The 20822-nt window shown below is 32.7% G+C and overlaps 1 protein-coding gene across 2 annotated transcripts; it reads left to right on the top strand.

Moving 5' to 3' along the window:
* Window positions 1–7705: 7705 nt before the first annotated feature.
* LOC147390033 (transcription factor bHLH67-like) lies at window positions 7706–10482 on the top strand. Of its 2 annotated transcripts, XM_086419871.1 has the most exons (5): window positions 7706–8163; window positions 8254–8309; window positions 8502–9311; window positions 9423–9842; window positions 9996–10482. In XM_086419871.1, the coding sequence occupies exons 2-5, from the start codon at window positions 8298–8300 to the stop codon at window positions 10062–10064; spliced, it is 1311 nt and encodes a 436-aa protein (XP_086275997.1). In that variant the 5' UTR covers window positions 7706–8163; window positions 8254–8297; the 3' UTR covers window positions 10065–10482. The 2 variants fall into 2 exon arrangements, with proteins under 2 accessions (XP_086275997.1, XP_086275996.1); XM_086419870.1 differs by lacking the exon at window positions 8254–8309 and having other exon boundaries at window positions 7707–8163.
* Window positions 10483–20822: the final 10340 nt, after the last annotated feature.

Genomic DNA, 20822 nt, shown 5'->3' with positions numbered 1-20822 from the left:
GTAGTTATATATCTCGTTCCGTCCAACGCCTTTTTCTTTAGAAGTTTCAAGAGATGAGATGTCCTCTCAAAAATTCAGTCCAATCCAAAACTTTTAAATTATATAAGACAAATTTTGCCTCCCAACGATTGGCTGTCGAACACTACAAAAATATACATAAATATATTTGGCTCACTATAAAATTTAATCCATTATCCTTCCACCATCTTTCACTATTTTGTAAGTGGTGGAAATGCACTGCTAATCATGTCATGTGCATCCTTGAGATACAATGTTCAGTGTCATGCAACTCTCATGGTGTTAATTACCCCAAGGGCAATCTAATTGTGTGTCCTGATATCTATAACATTTTCATTTATCATATCATGTGGCATGATTAGAAATGAGAGTCCGCGTATACATATAGGGTGGTGGGTTTCAATCCTCCACTTTGGGTGCACACAGTCTGAACTCTAGATTTAATGAGAAAAAAGAAAATTAAAATGAAAAGACTCCTAACTAGTGGATTGGTTGCCTTATTCGGATTATTAAAAATTAGACAATAACAATTTAGGGTGGATTAGGATTGATATATAACTCTTTTTAGTGTTTTGGTTGCCTTTTCGTTGCTTTCCATTGTGTCAATAATCAATACAACCCTTATATCAACTAAAATCACACACATCTTTCCCTCTGTGTTTCACGACCTTTTATAAGGTATCATGCATTCAATTTTCAAAAATTGTGTCGAAGATCTGACCTTTGATGTATGACAAGTGGCAAAAGAATTCATGAAATGCTTAGATCACTAAAAGTCCAAGTAGAAGGCCTAATTGCACTAGTGAAAATTATGGGCTCATGGACTTGGATAGGTAGCTGAGTCAGAATCATCTGCGAAGACCCATTTTTGAATGAAAATGTCAAGATCTTCAATATTCATTTTAGATTTTCACTTTTAGGCTTAATTCCTTTGTTTATCCCATTTTTTAGGTAATTTTACTATTTTAGGGAAGTTCTTTCGTTTTGTTAATAACTTTAGTCATAAAAGTCAACAATTAAGTAGTTTATATTTTCATGCTTAGTTTGTTTTTGCTATTTTTAATTAGTAATTTTGATATTTTTTTACTATTTTCGTATTTTACTAGAATTGGAACTCTTTTCTATATATGAAAGAGATGTAACTGCAATGCAGACATCATCTTCAATTTTAATAAAAAATTCTCTTTGAGAGTTCTTTACAGTGGATTCCAAATTTTCTTATTCCTTTATTGTTTCACGATGTGTTAACTAACCTTGATCAATGTGACCACTCTTAATTCAACAATGTTACATTTCCATTATTTTTTAGATCTAGTGTGATCTATTTGCATTATAATTTAGTTTACGTATACAATAGATTGAGACTCAACCTTGGTGTTATTGACTTTCATCTTAAGAACCAAATTTTTGGTTTATGACTCTTTTAAGTAGGTACGAGTCTGCCTACATATATTCTTTTCACGTTATTGATCAGGCATTTCATTTTCTTTTATTTTTTTTAATGGTATTAGACATTTCATTTCGGTCATGTCTAGGATATGTATTGCAAAAGAACTTGATTGCAGTGGAAAGTAGCCAAGGGTTAGTTAAGAAAAGTACCTCTCTAGGCTATGTGAGAATATGATTTGTTTAGTTGACTCCATTCCCTTGGGATAAGGCTTTGATGACTGCAAATAATTCCTTTTTAGGCACTACACTCATACTAGTAATCTCGAGATAACAAGTGGCAATATATTTTTTTACTTGGCCAATATTTAGGGTTTTGACAACATGTGTCATAAGGGCACATGTTAAAATGCATTAAATACACCTTGAAAATAAGCATTTGAGGGTATTTTCGCTTGAGAATGTTTTTTTGATGCATTTTAGATAGTAAATTTTTTTTTTAGATGTATTTAATGCATCTTAACAATTGTACAAGGGTGCATGTTAAGATGCATTAAATGCACCTTGGAAATGAGCATTTGAGGGTATTTTAGCTTGGGAATGTTTTTTTTTGAAAGCATTTTAGGTAGTAAAATTTTTGAGGTGTATTTAACGCATCGTAACAATTGTATAAGGGCACATGTTAAGATGCATTAAATACACCATGGAAATTAGCATTTGAGGGTATTTTGGCTTGGGAATGTTTTTTGAAGGCATTTTAGGTAGTAAATTTTTTGAGGTGTATTTAATGCATCTTCACAATTGTACCCTTTGGGCATATGTTAACAGCACCCCAACATTTTATAGATGGGATCCTTAGACTTATGAAAGTAAACTCATATTTTCACACACAATCTTGACTGTGGATATGTGAGATTCAATGGTTGAGATTGATCTTAGAGACATGTAATTTATTTTTGGGATACATCTTTTATTCCTATTGTTGGATCTCACATATAAATGGTCCGGATTATAAGTGAACATATGCATTCACTTTTCATTAGTCTACTACCCATATTTAATATAGAAGAAAGACAACATATATGTAACTTTAACTTGATTTTTTTTCCCCCAAATCCCCGACTACATTAATAAGCAGGAGCGGAGCCAGGATTTTCTTGTAGTGGGGGCAAGCTATGGTTAGTTGTATAGTTGAAGAACTTGAAGATGAATGATTTTAGAGAGAAATTCGAGATTTTTGGTTAGAAGTTGAAAAAATGATGTTTAGATAATTTTCAATTAATATATGAGAAGGCCCGGTCAAAAGACTATGTCATCAACAAAAAATTGAAGGGAAGGGAGGGAGGTGAGGGTGTGGGGACAAATAGGGAGACAGGTGAGAGAGTGGGGACAAATGAGATGTGTAATTAGTTGAAAATATAAGGGTGTCTCAAAGTTCTGTGGGGGCAATTGCCCGCAACAGCTCCTTATTAGGTCCACCCCCTGTTAATAAGCTCATGATTTCGTTTTTTCCAGTCCAATATGATAACCCAGAAGTTAAGGCAATGGAAGAAATTTGAAGTACATGGGGCATTGAGAGAGAGGCTCATGTTCAATATTAAAAAACAACAACTAAAATGACAAGAAATCAAAAGTCGATAGCAATAAGAAATGGATATGATTTAGGTTGACATTCTCTAGGAGAATCTCAAGGTCAACGGAAAGATGGAAAGAATTCAACCTTGTCATGACTTTCTTCTTCTTTTCTTTCTATATTTTTCTTTAAAAGAAAAAGTACAGAAAAGACTCTAGTTATATGGATTTTTGGTTTCTACAAAGGTAATACAAAAAGAACTACTCCAACCAATTGAAAAGATTATAAACCAATTGAAAAGATTATAAAGATGATAATCCTACAATAAGAAAAAATAAAAAATAAACACCAATATTCATGTTATATTGGTAGGAGACTAGGAGTTATTCTATGGTTTTATATGAATTGAAGTCTGTGAAGGCAACAAATTTACAATCCAAGTCGAGATCCCAATTTCGATTAAGATCCCCCTAAAATCTCACAAACAAAATAAAGGAGATAAAAGAGAGAACACTAAGATGGTTAGGAAAATTTGCCTATATCCATGGGCTCCATGGAAGCTAGTCTATGTTACATGCTAACCCTTAGGTCTCCCTTTCACATATCCCTTTTTATAGGTATCCCATTTTTCCAAATTCTTTTTATAATGTCTCTTCCCCCTTTAGATAAGAGTGATTTTTTACTCACAACACAACTGTTTGACATGTGATTAAATAAATACGAGAGAAAATTTCTCTCCAGCCCATAATGAAAAAAATGAAATTTCTTGATTGCATTTCCATGTGGTATCCAAAAACATGATCCAATGACACGTGATTGTGTAAGACAAAATTCTATGAACTTAAAAAATATATATTTATTAATTTTGAAATTAGTTGCTTGGTAACTATCCATTTTCAAAACTTTGGATCAAGTTCAAAAAAACAAAAGAAAAATAATAATAACTTTTATTTAATATGAATTTTTCAATTAAATCTAAGAGGTTATGATGTTAGATTGCCAAAATGGTAATCCATATAAATCCTAAGACCCGTTTTAAGATTTGAAATCTCAAAATTAAAATTTGTGGGCAAAGGACTTGCATTTGGGTAGGAGAGAGAATTTTTCTCTTTATTACTTATGTCATTTGTGCCACAAGTCAACCGGTTGTTGTGTTGTGAGCAAAAAATCACTCCTTTAAATAGATAAAACTCTTATCCAATAAAATAATTAAGTCGTGATAATATATCTGACTCCCTTTCTTGTATGTTCTTTGTATTGTCCCTTCACGTAATCGTAGATCCTTTGCTTCGGGATACACAATAATAAATATTTATGATTCTGTGAACTCTCAAGTTAGGGAGCATGGAAAAGAGGGAGTCAGATTAATAATTTTGATCCCTATAATTACTAAATCAGTCCATATCTAAATAAATAAATTATTTATTAGGAAACAAATCCTTCCACATTGGAATTCTTTAGTAATGCCACGTGACACAATAATACACTCGATGTATATCTTGAGATAGGCACAAATTGGTGTCATATGAACTGTCCACGTGGGAGTAATTTTATCCCTCCAGAAAATCCAATTTCATTTTAAAATTGAATCAAATATCACTTATAAACCGAGTCTAGTAAGGGATTTGACCGAATCCTATCATTCTATTTCTCTTATCCTGGAGAATATAGATTTCTAACTTGAATATTAGATGTTTATCTTAGATCCTTCATCAAGAATTTTTGCAAAAGTCAAGAATAATATTGTCCCCACATCATTCCAATTGAGTAGAAATTATCAACATAAAAGATCAGGTAAACAACTATCTCCCATTCTCTTGCTCATAAACACATGCTTCTTTGAATTATTATTAATAAATGTTAAAAAAAGATCATACATATACATAAATGATTTTTTTAGGACATCATTCCTCACAATTTTTTTACCCTTATATTGTCTATCTATTTGTGTATGGAAAACAACTTTATACATTATATTGTAAACTTAAGAAAAAAGTAATTAACCATATTGTATGTGACTCATTATCTTCTGTAATATATCTGGATCTACTCCAAAGTGAGAAGTAAACAAATCATTCTTTCCTTAATCCACATAACTGAAGTCCTTTATTCTGAGAATTTCTATTGCCTCATAAACCTTTCTTATAACACACCAATCATATAGTCACACCAAATTTTTATTCTCTCCCTTCCTGCATCCGAAACCATCCTTGTTTTAGGGTATTTGGAGAAGACTCGATTCAACAACAGCCATATGTTTTTCTCCCTCTTTCCCAATCTCTTTCTTTTTCTCAGTCTCCCTCCATCAAATCACCCCCCCTCACTTCCTCTTTTTTTATAAGATTTTTTAAGTATTTTTTAAATAAATCCTAGTACTTATATATTTGAAGGAAAACAAATATATCCTAATCCTAATCTTTAACTTCCCAGCAAGCATATGCCCCTTCTACACCTGTCAAGTTGTTCGACTCCAACCACCAAATTGGGGAGCCAGAGCTTCTTGGATTGAAGATTGAAGTTTGCTGGGCAGATTGATATCTAGTTCCATTCTGTCAAGGGCCTCAAGGCCTATATATATACAGAATGTTTCAATAGATAACAATTGCGATAATGGTTTTTTGTAAAACCACTTTTGATGGGGTTCTAAGTTTTGGAATGGGTTGATTTTTGGTGAGGAGATCATCCTTACTAAAACTCAGCCCATTCCAAAACTTCTTACTCTAATTTATAAGTTGAAGTATCATGGACCATCAATTTTTTTGTAAACCACTTTTGATGAGATTAGAAGTTTTGGAATGAGTTGATTTTTGGTGAGGATGATCTCTATGGTAAGGAGATCATTCTCATAAACAAATCAGACCATTATGAAACTTCTAACCCGTATAAGACAAAAACGGTTGTCACCATTGTTGTCACAATCATTGCCCCTTGAACCGTCCCAATATATATTTACTTCTCCTTCCTTATCTCTCATTCTTTTGCACTGCTTCTAGTTGCAAATTATGGGGTGGGATGATAAGAAAACAACGAGACAATGCCCAAACCCTTTAAAATAGGTTAATACAATATTGATGTTTTATGAAAATGTTTCTGTAGTATAGTTCTTATTTATTCCTTGAAATTAGTCAATTTTTTTATCCCAGAGTTGAAATGCCATATTTTTTTTCTTTATTTTTATTTAGTAAATGGAGTTTTTGAGTTGGAAAAATATGTAGGAACAACCCATAACATGAAATGAGTTAGATTCCTACCAGCACAGAGTCATTGAAATCATTAGAAATATGGTCTAAGTTTTAATCTCCCCCACCCACCCACAAAACTTAGGTAGTGTTTGTTTGCGCTATTTTTCAGCGCTTATTGCTGAAAAAAATTAAATTCAGTACTTTTTGTTAAAATAGCGCGTTTGTTTACTTTATATTTTCAGCGCTTATTGCTGAAAATAAGTGAAAAAAATTCAGCACTATTTTGATGCTGAAAAAAAGTGCTGAAGTGGTAAGCACTTCATTTATTTCGACACGAACAAGTATGCCCTTCGTTTTTTTGAGTACGGATAAGTATGCCCTTATACTTAAAAAGATATTACTTTTTATATCCCATGGATAAGTATATAAGCACCCACAAATTAATAAACCCACACCATGACTAAATTATTTTGTCTTAGATGGGTTAAATTTTTTTGAATGAGTTGATTTTTGGTGAGGATGATCTCCTCCTTAGTATATAAGCACCCCACAAATTAATAAACCCACACCATGGCTCAAATTTTTTTTTTTTTTTTTGAAAATTATTTTTGATGGGTTAGAAGTTTCAAAATGGATTGATTTTTGGTGAGGATGATTTTTAGACCATATAGACCATCCTCACTAAAAATTTGCTTACTCCAAAAACTTTAAAACAAAAAATATTGGCTATGGTGTGAGTTACCTTTATTAATTCATAGGGTGCTTTTATAATTACACATCCTTCATTTTCATCCAAAATTATTCATTCAAAATTAAGTTCTTTTAATGTTAATTTCAAATTTTAGTATTTGTATGACATTATTATTTTTAATTTGAAATTTTTCGACTTTTACAAATAGAAATTAGTATTTATAAATTGAAGATTTGAGTATTATTTATTATTTAAAAATGAATTATATTTTAATTTTATAAGAAATAATATATTTTATTGTGTTTAATAAGAAATAGGGATTTGAAACATGCAAAAAATGTATAATATGATTGTAAGGATACCAAAGACAATTTATAAGCTTCAGCAATGTGTAACAAACATGATTCGGCATCTAAACGAACAACTTTTTTAGCACTTAAATTCAACACTTAATGCTATTCAGCACTTATTTTTTTTAGTTTAACAAATAGCACCTTAGACCATATTTCTTATATGAGGAAATTCAAAATGCGAAAGTGAATAGGGTTGTGTATTTTCCTTTCCTTTTAAAGAAGTGGGATGGTGTGAGTGACTCATCATCAGAAGAGTGACACAATACAAGGTTAGGACTCAGGACTTTCCCCCATCACTTTCTTTGCTGTACGCTTGGAGGGAGTCCCCACGTCTGCCTGTCCCCGCTGGCGGACAAATCTGCCACCCCAATAATGCACGGGACCCTTGCGAAGCAGACAACACCTCCTTCCCTCTCTCTCTCTCTCTCTTACCAAGTACCAACCCCTCTTTCTCTCTCTCTAAAGGAAAGAAAAATCTCCAACCCCTCTCCCCATTTGCCATATCTTCTCATCATCTAATTTATTTAGTCTTTAACTCTTTACTTTCCCACCCCTTGCTTCTTCACCTCACCTACACCACTACACATCGTCTCTCCCTCTCTCTCTCTCTTTGATAGTCTCATATACTGCCCACACCTACACCCACCGAAAGTCCAAGCATTTAATACATTTCCTGTATTGTAGATCTCTGGGATCGGGAACAAAGGAATATATATCATTCTAGTTATGGGTCTTGCTCTGCTTCTCCGTGCTTTCATTTATTGCTACTGTTCTTCCAATATTACTATCGAATGTTGGTGATGGATCGATTAGAAAATTAAAGGGGCATTGGTTGGTAAGATAATAGTGGAGTTGAGGAGGGAGAGAGAGAGAGAGCTTTCAATCTGCAGTACGCATTTCAACGAAGACTACTACTGTTCTGCTGTAATGGAGGGGTTCCAAGGACCCACAAATCCAAATGTATGTTAGTTAGCTAAAGAACTATTTTACTACTTCATTTATTCCTTTGTTCTTCTCGTTTCTCCTTTGAATTCCTTATTTCTATTTCAGGAAGGGAAGGCAGTGCATTAACTTCTTACCAAGCCTTGCATTCAATGCAATTTAATGTGTGTTATATGGTTTTGGAATTAGAATCATCTGCTCTTCTTAACATTCTTATTCTTTTTTCTCTCTCTTGAGAGACTTAAGACTTGACTAAAAACCTGTTGTTGTTGTTGTTGTTGTGGTACTCTCTTCCTTTGTCTTGAAGCTTTGAAACTTCCTCTTATTTTCTCTCTTTTTTCATTGGGGTTTTGCAGTTGTTTGGCGAGCATTTGAATGTAGAACAAGGAGGAGGAGAAGGGAGTGGTTTGGATTTCAATAGTTATGATGCACCTTTTGTGAACAGTGAGAGCTTATTGAGAGTTGATGAAGAGGAGGTGGTGGTGGTGGGGCATCATCAACAACAGCACTTTTCGATCCCAAGCTCACAAGACAAAATGCCATTCCTCCAGATGTTACAGAGCGTAGAATCCCCACCATTCTCCCCCTTTACAACAACGGAACCACATTTTCAGCTACTTTTAACATTGCAGCAGCAGCAGCAGCAGCAAAAGCAAAAGCAAGAATGTAACGGAAGGTGGAAGAGAAAATACATGAGTGAAGTAGTACTGGACTCCTCAGGTTCAGGTACTACTACTCACCCACTGGAGCTCGAAAGCTGCATCACCCATGACTTTTCGGACTCACATTCTCCTGTTAAATCCGAAACCAAGGAACAACATTGCCCATATTCGTGGTCGTGTCCGGAGGTTGTGAGCTCCTTATGCAATAATGGAGGAGAGCCCAATTCACAGGTGGTGGAGAAAGGAAAGTACTCATGGCTTCATGAGAATCAAAGCAGTCCAAAACCTACAACCCATTACTTCACTAAACCTCCACCAAATGGCACCCCCCGTGAGCGCGAGCGTGAGAGAAGAAAGAGAAAGAGAACAAGGCCCAGCAAGAACAGAGAGGAAGTGGAGAGCCAAAGAATGACCCACATTGCCGTTGAAAGAAACCGTAGAAGGCAAATGAATGACCACCTCAACGCACTCCGATCTCTCATGCCCACGTCCTTCATTCATAGAGTAATTCCGCCCTTCCACTCCACTCAAATTAATAATATTATTTTACTATCTAGTCTAAGTGTTGAATTTTGAATTTGAAAGAGAGAATTTTTGTTTATTATGTTAATTTAGGGAGACCAAGCTTCGATTATTGGAGGGGCTATAGATTTTGTAAAGGAATTGGAGCAATTGTTACAATCTCTTGAGGCTCAGAAGAGAATGCGTAAGTGTACAAAACAGGAACAACAAGAATCCTCCATCATTCCATTCAATGGATTCTTCACATCACCTCAGTACACCACTTATTCCTCCTTCTGGGACTTGGACTTGGACTTAGATGAGGAGGAGGAGGAGGAGGAGAACAAGTCTCGAGCAGCGGCCGACATTGAAGTAATTGTGATACAAACGCATGCTAACCTCAAAATTCTATCTCCAAGAAGGCCAGGACAGCTTCTTAGAGCCATTGCTGCTTTAGAAGATATTAGATTAACCATCTTACATCTTAACATTACTTCCTTCCAAACCTCTGTTCTTTACTCTTTCAATCTCAAGGTAAACAGAAGCCAACAATTAACACATTATTACTATTTGTCTATTTAATTTCTTTCTATAATTTATTTATTAACATACATATAATTATAATTATAATTAAAAAGAAAGGGGGAAACCCAAACCCTAACCCTAGTTTTGGTTGGACTACTGCAGATAGAAGATGACTGTAAGCTTGGATCGGCTGATGAGATTGCAGCAGCAGTCCATCAAATTTTCAGCTAGGTCGATTGTAAATGATTATTAATCAATCAAATTTTCAGTCCTCTCGACTACTTTAGCTACACTCTTGTAGAAAAAGAACAAGTGCGTACTGCCTGCTGCGCACGATTCACAGCACCTCTCGTTTTAACGTGTCGTTTTGTTTGGATTATCGAGGCAGGAGGAACAGGCGAGGCCAGATGATGTTAACTTAGTGCTTTGGAGTTTCCTAATTTTCTTTTCTTTCAAGAGAGATAGGGGGCCCAGTTGACATTTTTATGTATTTATGCCTGATTTTTTTGAATTTCTACACTCTCAAGTCTCATCATTACAAATGATGCTTCTCTTTCTATATTGACCTTTTCACCTTACGGTTGGCTATCTTTTTGCGACTTACAAAGTACATTGGGATACGATAATTTTAAATTTTCTTTTTATTTAATCTCTGTTATTATAATAGAGAAGAGAAGGTGGAGTACAAGTGGTTTATGGATTTCAAAAATGCCCTCGTCTTAATATCTGAAGTTAAGACAAACAGGGTCATATTAGTGAAAGACCACTAACATCTTTTTCTACTATGCCATCTTTAAGTTATTATTTTAAATTACAAATAAGCACTTTTGATGCAACCTTCTAATAAGAATAAAAAAACCCTTTATTTATTTACTTTTCTTCTTATTTCTTTTAAATACTTTATTATTTATATTAAAATCGATCAACGAGTTACTAATTTCATTAAAAACATACTAAAAAACCTTAAGGTGATGACTTATAATAAATTTTTAACCTCACTTATTATAGGTCAGGTGATTGACATATTTAAAATGCAATTTCTAGGTTGTAAATTGAAATTTTGCCCTAGTTCCAACAACAACAAAAAGTATCTTTTTTTTTTTTTTTTTTCTTTCATTAATTTTTGGAATCAAAATCATCATAATACTAATTGGGTTAAGTTCTAATCCATCCCAAATCTCAAAATATAATAATAATTGTAGAGGGTAAAAGTTATAACAAATTTAAGCTAAACAAGATATCTAGATCTTGATCAGAGAGAAGGGGTCGAATAGGAATCCAAAGAGGTGGAATCTAGATCTGTCATGCAGTCCAATCCTGTTTAGTTGCAAGACAGAATTGTATTAGGTTTCTACTCTGATAATGGAGCACGGGAAACAAGATAGGCTAAATGGATTTGATCTCCGAAGATCAAGAAGAAATCCCAAGATTTGGGAAATTAGGAAAGGAATAATTCTACTTCGATAGAGATTCCATAAATCATGGGATCTTCCATAATCTAATCCTGAATTAAGAGAAGTAAAATCAGGAACCCGGATTAGAGTGCATAGCCTATAAATAAGACCAAGATCGAGGGAGAAAGGGTTTTTCTCCCTCCGATTGAGCGTGAACTTAATAGAAAGTATTTTTCTTCTTCTGTGAAACTTAACTTGATCATCGAAGAAGTTTTGGCAAGTATCATATCGGTGTTCGCTAACGACAAAGGCAATGAGCATTCCATCTGAGCTACAAGGCATAGTTGATAGAAGAAACACGAAATCACAACTATAATAATAATAATATCTTTAGAGAAAAGAAAAAAATTATCAATCCAAAAAGTAAAACGCTAGAGTAGCCTTTGAGAAAAAAATGTCAATTAGATAGTTCAAAAGTTGAAACTCCCAATACCAACTCCAATTGGTTGATTATATAATTCCATCAAATCATAACCTAGGATCTTATAAGAAAAAACGACAATGAACATGTTCTTCAATTAAATACATGCAAGATTTGACTATATAGATTATAATATTTGTCAACACGAGGCAACCATTTGAAAAAAGTTGTGCATCATACTTATGCGTAGACAAATGTTAACATTTATTTTTCAAGCGTAACATGAACAAAAATCCGTGTCATATACTACCAATCATTTTGAAAACTATAAATAGGCAACAAATGGAAGCTAAGGCAGAGTAAAGGAATTTTTATGCAAATTTTTTAATGTAGAAGATGCCATATTTAATTTAAACATATTAATCATCATTTTGTTGTCAAAATTAATCAATCAAAAGTTTATAATGAGGTAAAGTCTAATATACACTTTAAATAATATTTTTTATTATAAAAATCCTCATACAATAAATTAAATGATAAAAATATGTATAAAACTAGATTATATATTTAAAACTTGAAAATAATTATTTAAACTAATTAATTGTTTCATATTATATAAATTCTGAATTTTCTAATAAATGTACGTTTGCATATGCCACCAAAGAGTACTCTTTAAAAATTAAGGGCGCAGTTGATTCAAATTGTAGAACTTGATTCTCGATTCGGATTATGGAATGTCAAAATTAGATTATAGAAATTGATTTCAAGAATCCAAATTTTCGTTTGACACTGTTTCTAAAAACTGATCTTGTAGAAAAATATTCCAACTACACTTCTTGAGATTGAAAATGAGAGTAAAAATATATGTCCCAAATATTGAATATAATGAAATTTTTAGAGAAAAAATCAAAGATTTTTTGAAAAAATTTGAAAAAGAACATTTCGATCATTTTTATTAGTTTTCAAGTGAATTATACGTCAAGGTGTTAAGGTGCATGTTAAGCTTATGAGGATTTTGTATTATTATTGTTGTTGTTGATGTTGCTTTTGTTATTAATTATAATTGTAATTATGATTATATTGATATTATTATTATTAGTTGTTATTGTTATTATTATTATTATTATTATTACAAGATGTATTTCAAGATTTTCACAAGTGGATAATCTAAGAGAATCAGGAGAAACGGTCTAAGAAATTTATGGTCCTCCATGATTTTGGTTCCTGATTATGAAAAAAATCAAGTCGACAATTCGAAACAAACGATGCATTGAATTCTAGAATCTGATTATAAGCCAAAATGAGATTCTAGAATTTAAACCAATTAACGTTCCCTAAATTTGACTTGATTGTCGAAGTAGAATTACAGGATTCTCAGTAGTAAGGAACTACAACCAAGGACCGTCTATTGGGGGAGTTATCGAAAGTCAATCCGACAACTAGATGTATAAGATGATGGCATTTGCCTTTTGATCATGGGCTTATATAATGTATTATCATAAAATAAGTAACATGCTCGTGCTCAGTCAAATACCAAAAGTCCTTGTTTTCCATCATCTTCATTTCTTAAGATAAATAACTGGATTAATTTGAAAGTCCTTAAAAAAATTTCCTTTAGAAATTATTTTATATTTCTTAAAAATAAATCTTCTATAATCCTAGATATATTTGACATGATTTTCTACGGCAAACAAATTACTTATTTTCTTCTCGTTGATTTAATTGACTGTCTCTAATCATTGCTATAAATCTCAAAATTGGAAAAATGTTGAAGAAGTATACTCATTTCAAAATTTCAACCCATAATTAGATCATCATAAAGGGACTTTAGAGGGGAAGCAAAGAATTTAGAAAAAAAAAGGATCTTTGGCAAGTGGTTGAAAGATGCATGTGGTACAAGCAATCTTCAACCTACAAGGGTAATGTCAAAATTACTCTTTCTTGGAATTTAGAATGTTTGGTTAAATTATTAGGGATTGATGTGTATTGAAAATATTTTGCAATCTGGATTTGAGTTCACTACTTCAAAGTTTCATTATGATATATGGGGTCAGGATCAAGGGACATATGTAAAAACAATGTAATAATAATAAAAAAATTCAAAATATGGGTTAGAGGTTTTGGATTGAGCTGATTTTTTGTGATGATAATCTCTATGATGAGAAGATTGTCCTAAAAAAAATCAGTCCAATGTGAAACTTGTAACCCCATCAAAAGTGATTTAGAATGTGGATCGTCGATTTTTTACCAATAATTTGTAAATCACTTTTGATGGACTTAAAAGTTTCAGATTGAACTAATTTTTTGTGAGGATGATCTTCTCATCATAGAGAACATTCTCACAAAAATTCAGCTCAATCCAAAACCTCTAACTCATATTTTGAACAACCATTGTTTTTACATATGTCCCTTGATCCGCCCCCTAATATATATATCAATCGACTAGGTAATATGTTTATTTTTTTTCCTTGATGGGTAAGCTACACTTATTAAACAACCTCGTAATTGTTTTACAATGTGTCAAACCAACTGAACTACGAGAGCAAGTCTCTTTAATATTTATTGATTGATATTTGTGAATTCTACATTTTTTTTTTCTCCTTTTATTATTATTTATAGTTACATAAGAGGGGAATGGTAAGCCCTAATATGAAATTTCTTTAAGGTTGAATGTATCAAACTACAGTTTTTCCTGTTTAACTCAACATGGATGATAATGTGAAATTGGTGGCATAGAGAATACATGATTATGAGTAGGTAGCTGATTTCTTAATCTTAGAACCACTTTCCAACCAAGGTTCAAGAATCAAGATCACATACAACTAACTTTAAAACATCTTGGGGCATAGTTAGTTGTGTTTTTGTTGTTCCTTGTAAATTTTTTAACAATAATAATAATAATAGGGGGGGAGGGGGGTATCATATGAATTCTAGTTTGTCACAATTGTGTAATATTATTATTTTTATGCATATCCCAGGGTGGGAACTCATATGAACCGGTCACTAAGGTTGGTAAACTTAGGGTGCTTACCGTACTTGATCTTCTATTCATCCCCTTTATAATAATTGTTCGGAAATTGAGGAGAGGGTCGATGTAATTGAGTTTGGACTTGCTTTAGATAGATTGTTGTTCGCCCTGGTTCCACCTTCGGATGTTCAAGAGTTGTTCTTGATTCTTGATCTCGTCCCCTTCTACCTCTCCTACATATTCTATTTTTTTCTTTGATCCAAAAGCAATGAGAGTCTCCTGACATCTAGTATTATTCTGTCAAACTTCTTCACATCGTAAACTCTTTACAGATCCTGCATCTTTAGATCCAGTTGTCTCAATTTAAAAAAAAAAAAAAAAAAAGAGGTTGAGATTCTTCAAATGCCTAATAGAGATTATTACCAAATAATCTCATTTCAAGTCGGAAGACTCAAAATTGAGTGCCTCCTCTCCCAACAGCTTATTTACCGATAAGGTAAAATGGGGGAGTGACTCAAGTATATATATAATATAATATGTAGGAGGGTGGGAGGAAGGGATTCTAAGTTCTAACAAATAAACGAAGAAACAAACAGTATAATTAATTAATTAATTAATAAGCAAATTTGGTCAGGTCAGGTCAGGTCAGGTCAGAGAGAGTACCTGGACGACGAATCCCAACGACATCCGTTCTTTGACACGTCACTTCAGATCTTCTTCAGTACATGTAGAGAGAGAGTAAGGACGTGGTCCCATCTCCTCAAATTTACCGTCTGGGTTGAAAAGAGAAAATTGAAAAATTGGCCTTAACTTTTTGACGGTATCAGAAGAAGGTCAAAAAAGGTTGCAGGTCTTGGGGATCGAAGTTGAAGAAGTAATTGGAACTACCACCCCCACCATATCCCAAAAGGACAGTCTACGATTGTCGTGCGTGTCAGACCTTCCCATGTGCTCCCTCCTCTTTATAGTCAAATCGCCCTCTTAACTACACCTTTTCTCCATTCACAAACTCTAATCTTCCACCCTTATTTAATTAACAGAGATTTACCCGGCAGATCTAATTGTTGCATTTTCTTATAAAAACTCCTTTGAATTTCTGACAAATTTTTAGTAGTCTTACTTTATGATATTTGTTACCCACTCTATCTTACATTATAAAATTTAAAATTGATGGAGTTAATTTATTACTTAACCTACTTTGAAGTGGATCAGAACCTTTAGTTTCAAAACTCATCCGTGACCGAGTCATCTTGATATTAAGTATAGATGAGATGGACAAGGTTTTTTGATATTGTGGAATCTTGCAAAATGAATGATATATCTTAAATAAGATAAAAAATCTTGTTCGAATATCTAAGACGAAAGAGTTTTATCAATTTTCATGATTAAACCGTATCATTTTCACCCCCAAACTGAGTTTTGATCATTTTCTCAACCAAATGAACCAAAGAGTAAAGAGTTTGGGTCTAAATGAGATGAAAAACTTCATCAAATTTTTTAAATGATTAAAAATCATTGTCTCAATATCAAAACAAGATAAGACGTATCATCCGAGTCAACTCGATATTAGGCATGGACGAGACGAGATGCGAAACCGAGTTTTAAAAACCATGTCCTAACCACATCAATTTGTGGCATCCAAAAATATGATCTGATGCTGCAGGATTATAAAGGAAAAAAAAAAAAAAAAATTAAGAACTGCCTAAAAGAAAATAAAAAAAAGAAGAAGATATTTTCACCGTTTGAATTTTAATTTTAAATTTAAGAGTTCAGTAGCCATCCACTTTTAACATCATCGATCTAGCTCAAAAAAGATTTTATTTTTTTAATTTTAAATATGTTTTTTTTTTTTTTTTTTCCATAAAGTCAAGAAGGTTGTGGTGTTGGATTGCCAATTTGATAATCCATATAGGCCCAACGACCCTTAATAAGATATGATAGGTAACCAACTTGATAAAGTATGGGAGTTTTTATAATAAAATTGTTAGAGGTTTGCCCAATAAATCTCTCTTTAATTAATCACTCAACATGAAGTAAAAAATGGAAAAATTACCTCTAGGTTGCTTTACACTAGTGACAGTGACCCTAAACTAAATGATCAACCTATTGATCTTTAGAGAGTAAAAAAGGAAAATAAATAATGATTCACATTAGGTATGTTCAAGATTTTAGCTTGGATGAAAATATTTTGTTTAAAAGATTGAATTATTATTTAAGTATTTGAAAAAATCAAAACAACAAAGATAACAAAAATCACACAACACACAAGGATTTGATGTGGTTTGACAATGTACTTGTATCCACAGAACAAAACAAAAACAATCACCATTTTCTCTTAAATTTAAGGACCCTAGGGATCTCTATTCATAAAATCAAGAGTTACCTAAATATATAAATGTCACCAAAACAAAAACCCCACAAAAATAAAAATCCCTTAAGAAAATATTATAAAATCTCAAATTGAACCTATCCTTAAAATTTCAGATTTTCTTCTAGTTTAGTTCGGTTCAGATTTGGTTCCATTAAAAATGTAATTTCTTTTTTAAACCTCTTAAGAAAAAATTAATTTTTTAATTTTTATTTATTATTTGTTTTTGATTGATAACAATTTATTACCATAAAATAGTTATTCATTTGTTGCCAATTCTATAAAGTATAAAATACAAAGATAAAGACAAATTAGTAATTCTTTATTACTACAAAATAATTATTATGTTGCCTATTGTATAAAGTAAAAAAATGCAAAGATAGAACTTTTTTTTCTTCTATTTAATTAGTAACAGTTTATTACAATAAAATAGTTACTTTATTTTCAATCGTTCAAACTATATATATTGAAAAAAAAATGGTAATTCTATGTTGTCTGTTGTATAAAGTATAAAACATAAAGAAAGAAACATTTTTTTGTATTGTTAATTATTTATTTAAAATAATTATTTTGTTACCTACTATATAAAGTATAAAATATCAAGATAAGATTTTTTTTTTCTTAATTATTTGATAACTATTTATTAGGTTTACAACTTAGGAGGGCCAAACCTGAACTTGGTGGGTTGAACCTGACATTCAGTTAGGTCTGGGCATAGTTAACTTGGGTTTAGCTTCAGGTTCAAGAAACCAAAAAACAATGCCCGGCCCAAATCGGGTTGAGTCCGAGCATAGGTATCAGGTAATCTGATTTGCCCAACCCCGAACTCAATATTGTTAGAATTTAAAAATATTTCTTATATCGTAGTTTCTTTCACAATTTCAATTCATATTGCAATATGCATACATTTGTTTATCTATACATCATCATTCACAAATCAATGTGTGATTATTTTCATCATTAAACAAACAATTGCTTTATTATTAATGCTTCTATTTAAATGTAATTTCCTGATCATATAATGATTATATTACAATTTTAAATGATTTTTTTTTTTAGAAAATTGCGCTTAACTGTAAATATAGATGATTATTTTAGTTGATCATCTTCATCTTTAAATTTGTTTATAATTTTATGTATATATCTTCATCTTTAACAATAAAATTTAAGATCTTTTACATGCCACTTATCTTCATATAAGCCCTTATCAATACTAAATTATCTAGTATTAATTAGGAATGAATCAACCCAAACAACCCCCTAGTTGGGTTGAGCATGTAATGCCCGAGGTCGGATTGGTATTTGTCAAGTTTGGGTTGGGCGCGAGTTGATCCCCAACCATCCCGAGTTACAGTCCCTACTATTTATTACAATAAAATAGTTACTTTGTTGTTAGTTGAACACATCATATAAATATATATTTCGTCAACCAATGTTGGGAGCTAAAATTTGTCCTATATGACCTAAAATTTTCAGATTGGGTTGATTTTTTGTGATGATGATCTCTACGGTGAGCTGTGTGTCCCGAGGCATACATATCAACAGTTATCAAACATTTCCATGTTAGGAAGTTGATTGAGTATGCCACCTGGCGAGTCATATTATTAGGACTCAATCAATAATTAAGCCTACTGATAGAATCTTAATAGAAATAGAAAATAAATTTAACTAAAATAAAGTCGTAATGTGAATAGAAATTGTTGAGAGAGAGAAAAACACAAGAGAAAAAGTAAGTTTTTTTTTTTTTTTTGTTTCCCTTTTAGATCTGAAATGGTGGTTACAAACGGTATTATCTGTCCATGTTATTCCAAAATACATGCAAATATGAGAGGGAAGTGGAAATCTTTGTGTTGGGAGGGCATCAAAGATACTATCAACCTCCTAAACGTTCAAAAATCCAGATTTCATCCAGTCATCCTCGATGCGAAATCCTTGTTTTTGATTTCAATCTCCAATGCTGGTTCTCTTACCTTCTCAATTTCACAAACTACAATCACAGAAAGAGTGAAAAAAAAAAATTATGCATGAAGACATGAAGACATGAAGAGGGACAAGTCCTTAGTAACCCAAACCTTCTAACTAAGCCAACGTTCCCGCTCTCAAACCGTGGTTTGACGGATTTAGGGTGGATCTGTGGTTTTTTGACACTTTCATCCGATGAAACCGGCACTCGTAGGTTGCATTTTCCTTTAGAGAATGCATTCAAAGGACTTATAATTACTTTACTATTTTACATGTTTATAGTACTTTTGCACAACCCTCATTGCAACATCTCAAGGAGGCTAAGTAAACGGATCTTACATTTCAACTCAAGAACAAAGGCTCTAGGACATTGCACGTGCCAAAAGGCCACACTTGGATTGATTGATCTTCACATTTTTTGTTTTTTTGTTTTGTTTTTGTTTTTGTTTTTATACTTTACTATTTGAACAATTATAGTCTAAAATATGTTTTGAAATTATACTTTCTTTATGAACTTGAAAGTTTATATTCAACTATCATGTTTTTGTAATTTGTAAATTAAACTCCTTTACTTGAATTTGATAGTAATATTTTAAAGAAAGAGGTGTGTGCCTATATATATATATATATATATATATATATATATATATATATATATATATATATATATATATGGGTCCCGTTCGCTGGCTAATGGTTTGGCAAACTTATATGGGTCGTTCGATATAACGCGATTTGACGGTTTGGATTTAATCTCAGCGAAATATAAATTTATACATATATTTGCCGCGCCGTCCCTCGAAAAATAATCATTTTATTTTGAAGCCCTTTTATCTTTAAAACTCTCTGTTCTGTTCGAACAGAACTCCAAACCCTCTCTCTTCGAACTCTCTCGCTATATATATATATACATATAAACAGACTTAGATGGTTTATTTGGTCTGAAAAGATTTGACTCGTCTAAAGTAACTAGGTTTCGTTCAGGGTCGAGACGAGATGACATGAAAATCATGTTTCAAGGTCTCTGATTCTTTAAGTAAAGATGAAAGGAGAAACATACAACAAGAGATAGTCTTCAACTCTCTTTCTATCTCTCACAGAGCAAAAGATAGATTTCAAATATCTCTCTCCCCTTTTTCATTTTCTCCCCATCAACCATTACACAGATGGAAAAAACCCTAAACCTAAAGAGCACATCTACAATGAGGAAGATGGAAGAACTCCCACCAGAGGTGATCCAAGAAATCCTCTCAAAATTATCCATCAATTCTCTACTTCAAAGTAGGTGCGTATGCACATGGCTCAATCTTCTCAAAACCAAATCTCTGGTCTTATCCTTCAATCCGTAGCGTGAGTGAGTGAGAGAGTGAGAGAGAGAGCGAGAGCGAGTGAGAAGAGAGAGGGTTTGGAGTTCTATTCGAACAGAACATAGAGTTTTAAAGAGAAGAGGGCTTCAAAATAAATTAATTATTTTTCGAGGGATGACGCGGCAAATATATGTATAAATTTATATTTCGCTGAGATTAAATCCAAACCGTCCGATCGCGTTATATCGAACGACCCATATAAGTTTGCCAAAAAATTTGCCAAACCGTTAGCCAGCGAACTGGACCCTATATATATAAATGGGAAAATGCTGGAATAACACAAATGGAGACACAACGGTGACAAAAATGATATGGTGGCACTCATATAACCGTAGATACTTTTTACTCTTATCTCACGGAAAAACATCTCAGGTAATGTGCGAGACACCACATCATTTTGTCACCTTTGTCTTGTGTCACCCCAGCACGATTCAAATAAATATTCTTAACGCATCGACAGGCTTCGGAGGCGCTCCCGACTTGGAGGGCATTTTGAAATTAGACGCGCT

The sequence above is a fragment of the Akebia trifoliata genome, chromosome 12 (genome assembly GCF_017979445.1).
Source record: "Akebia trifoliata isolate Shusen 1 chromosome 12, ASM1797944v1, whole genome shotgun sequence".
Taxonomy (NCBI): Eukaryota; Viridiplantae; Streptophyta; class Magnoliopsida; order Ranunculales; family Lardizabalaceae; genus Akebia; species Akebia trifoliata.
This window is presented reverse-complemented; position numbering and strand designations above follow the sequence as displayed.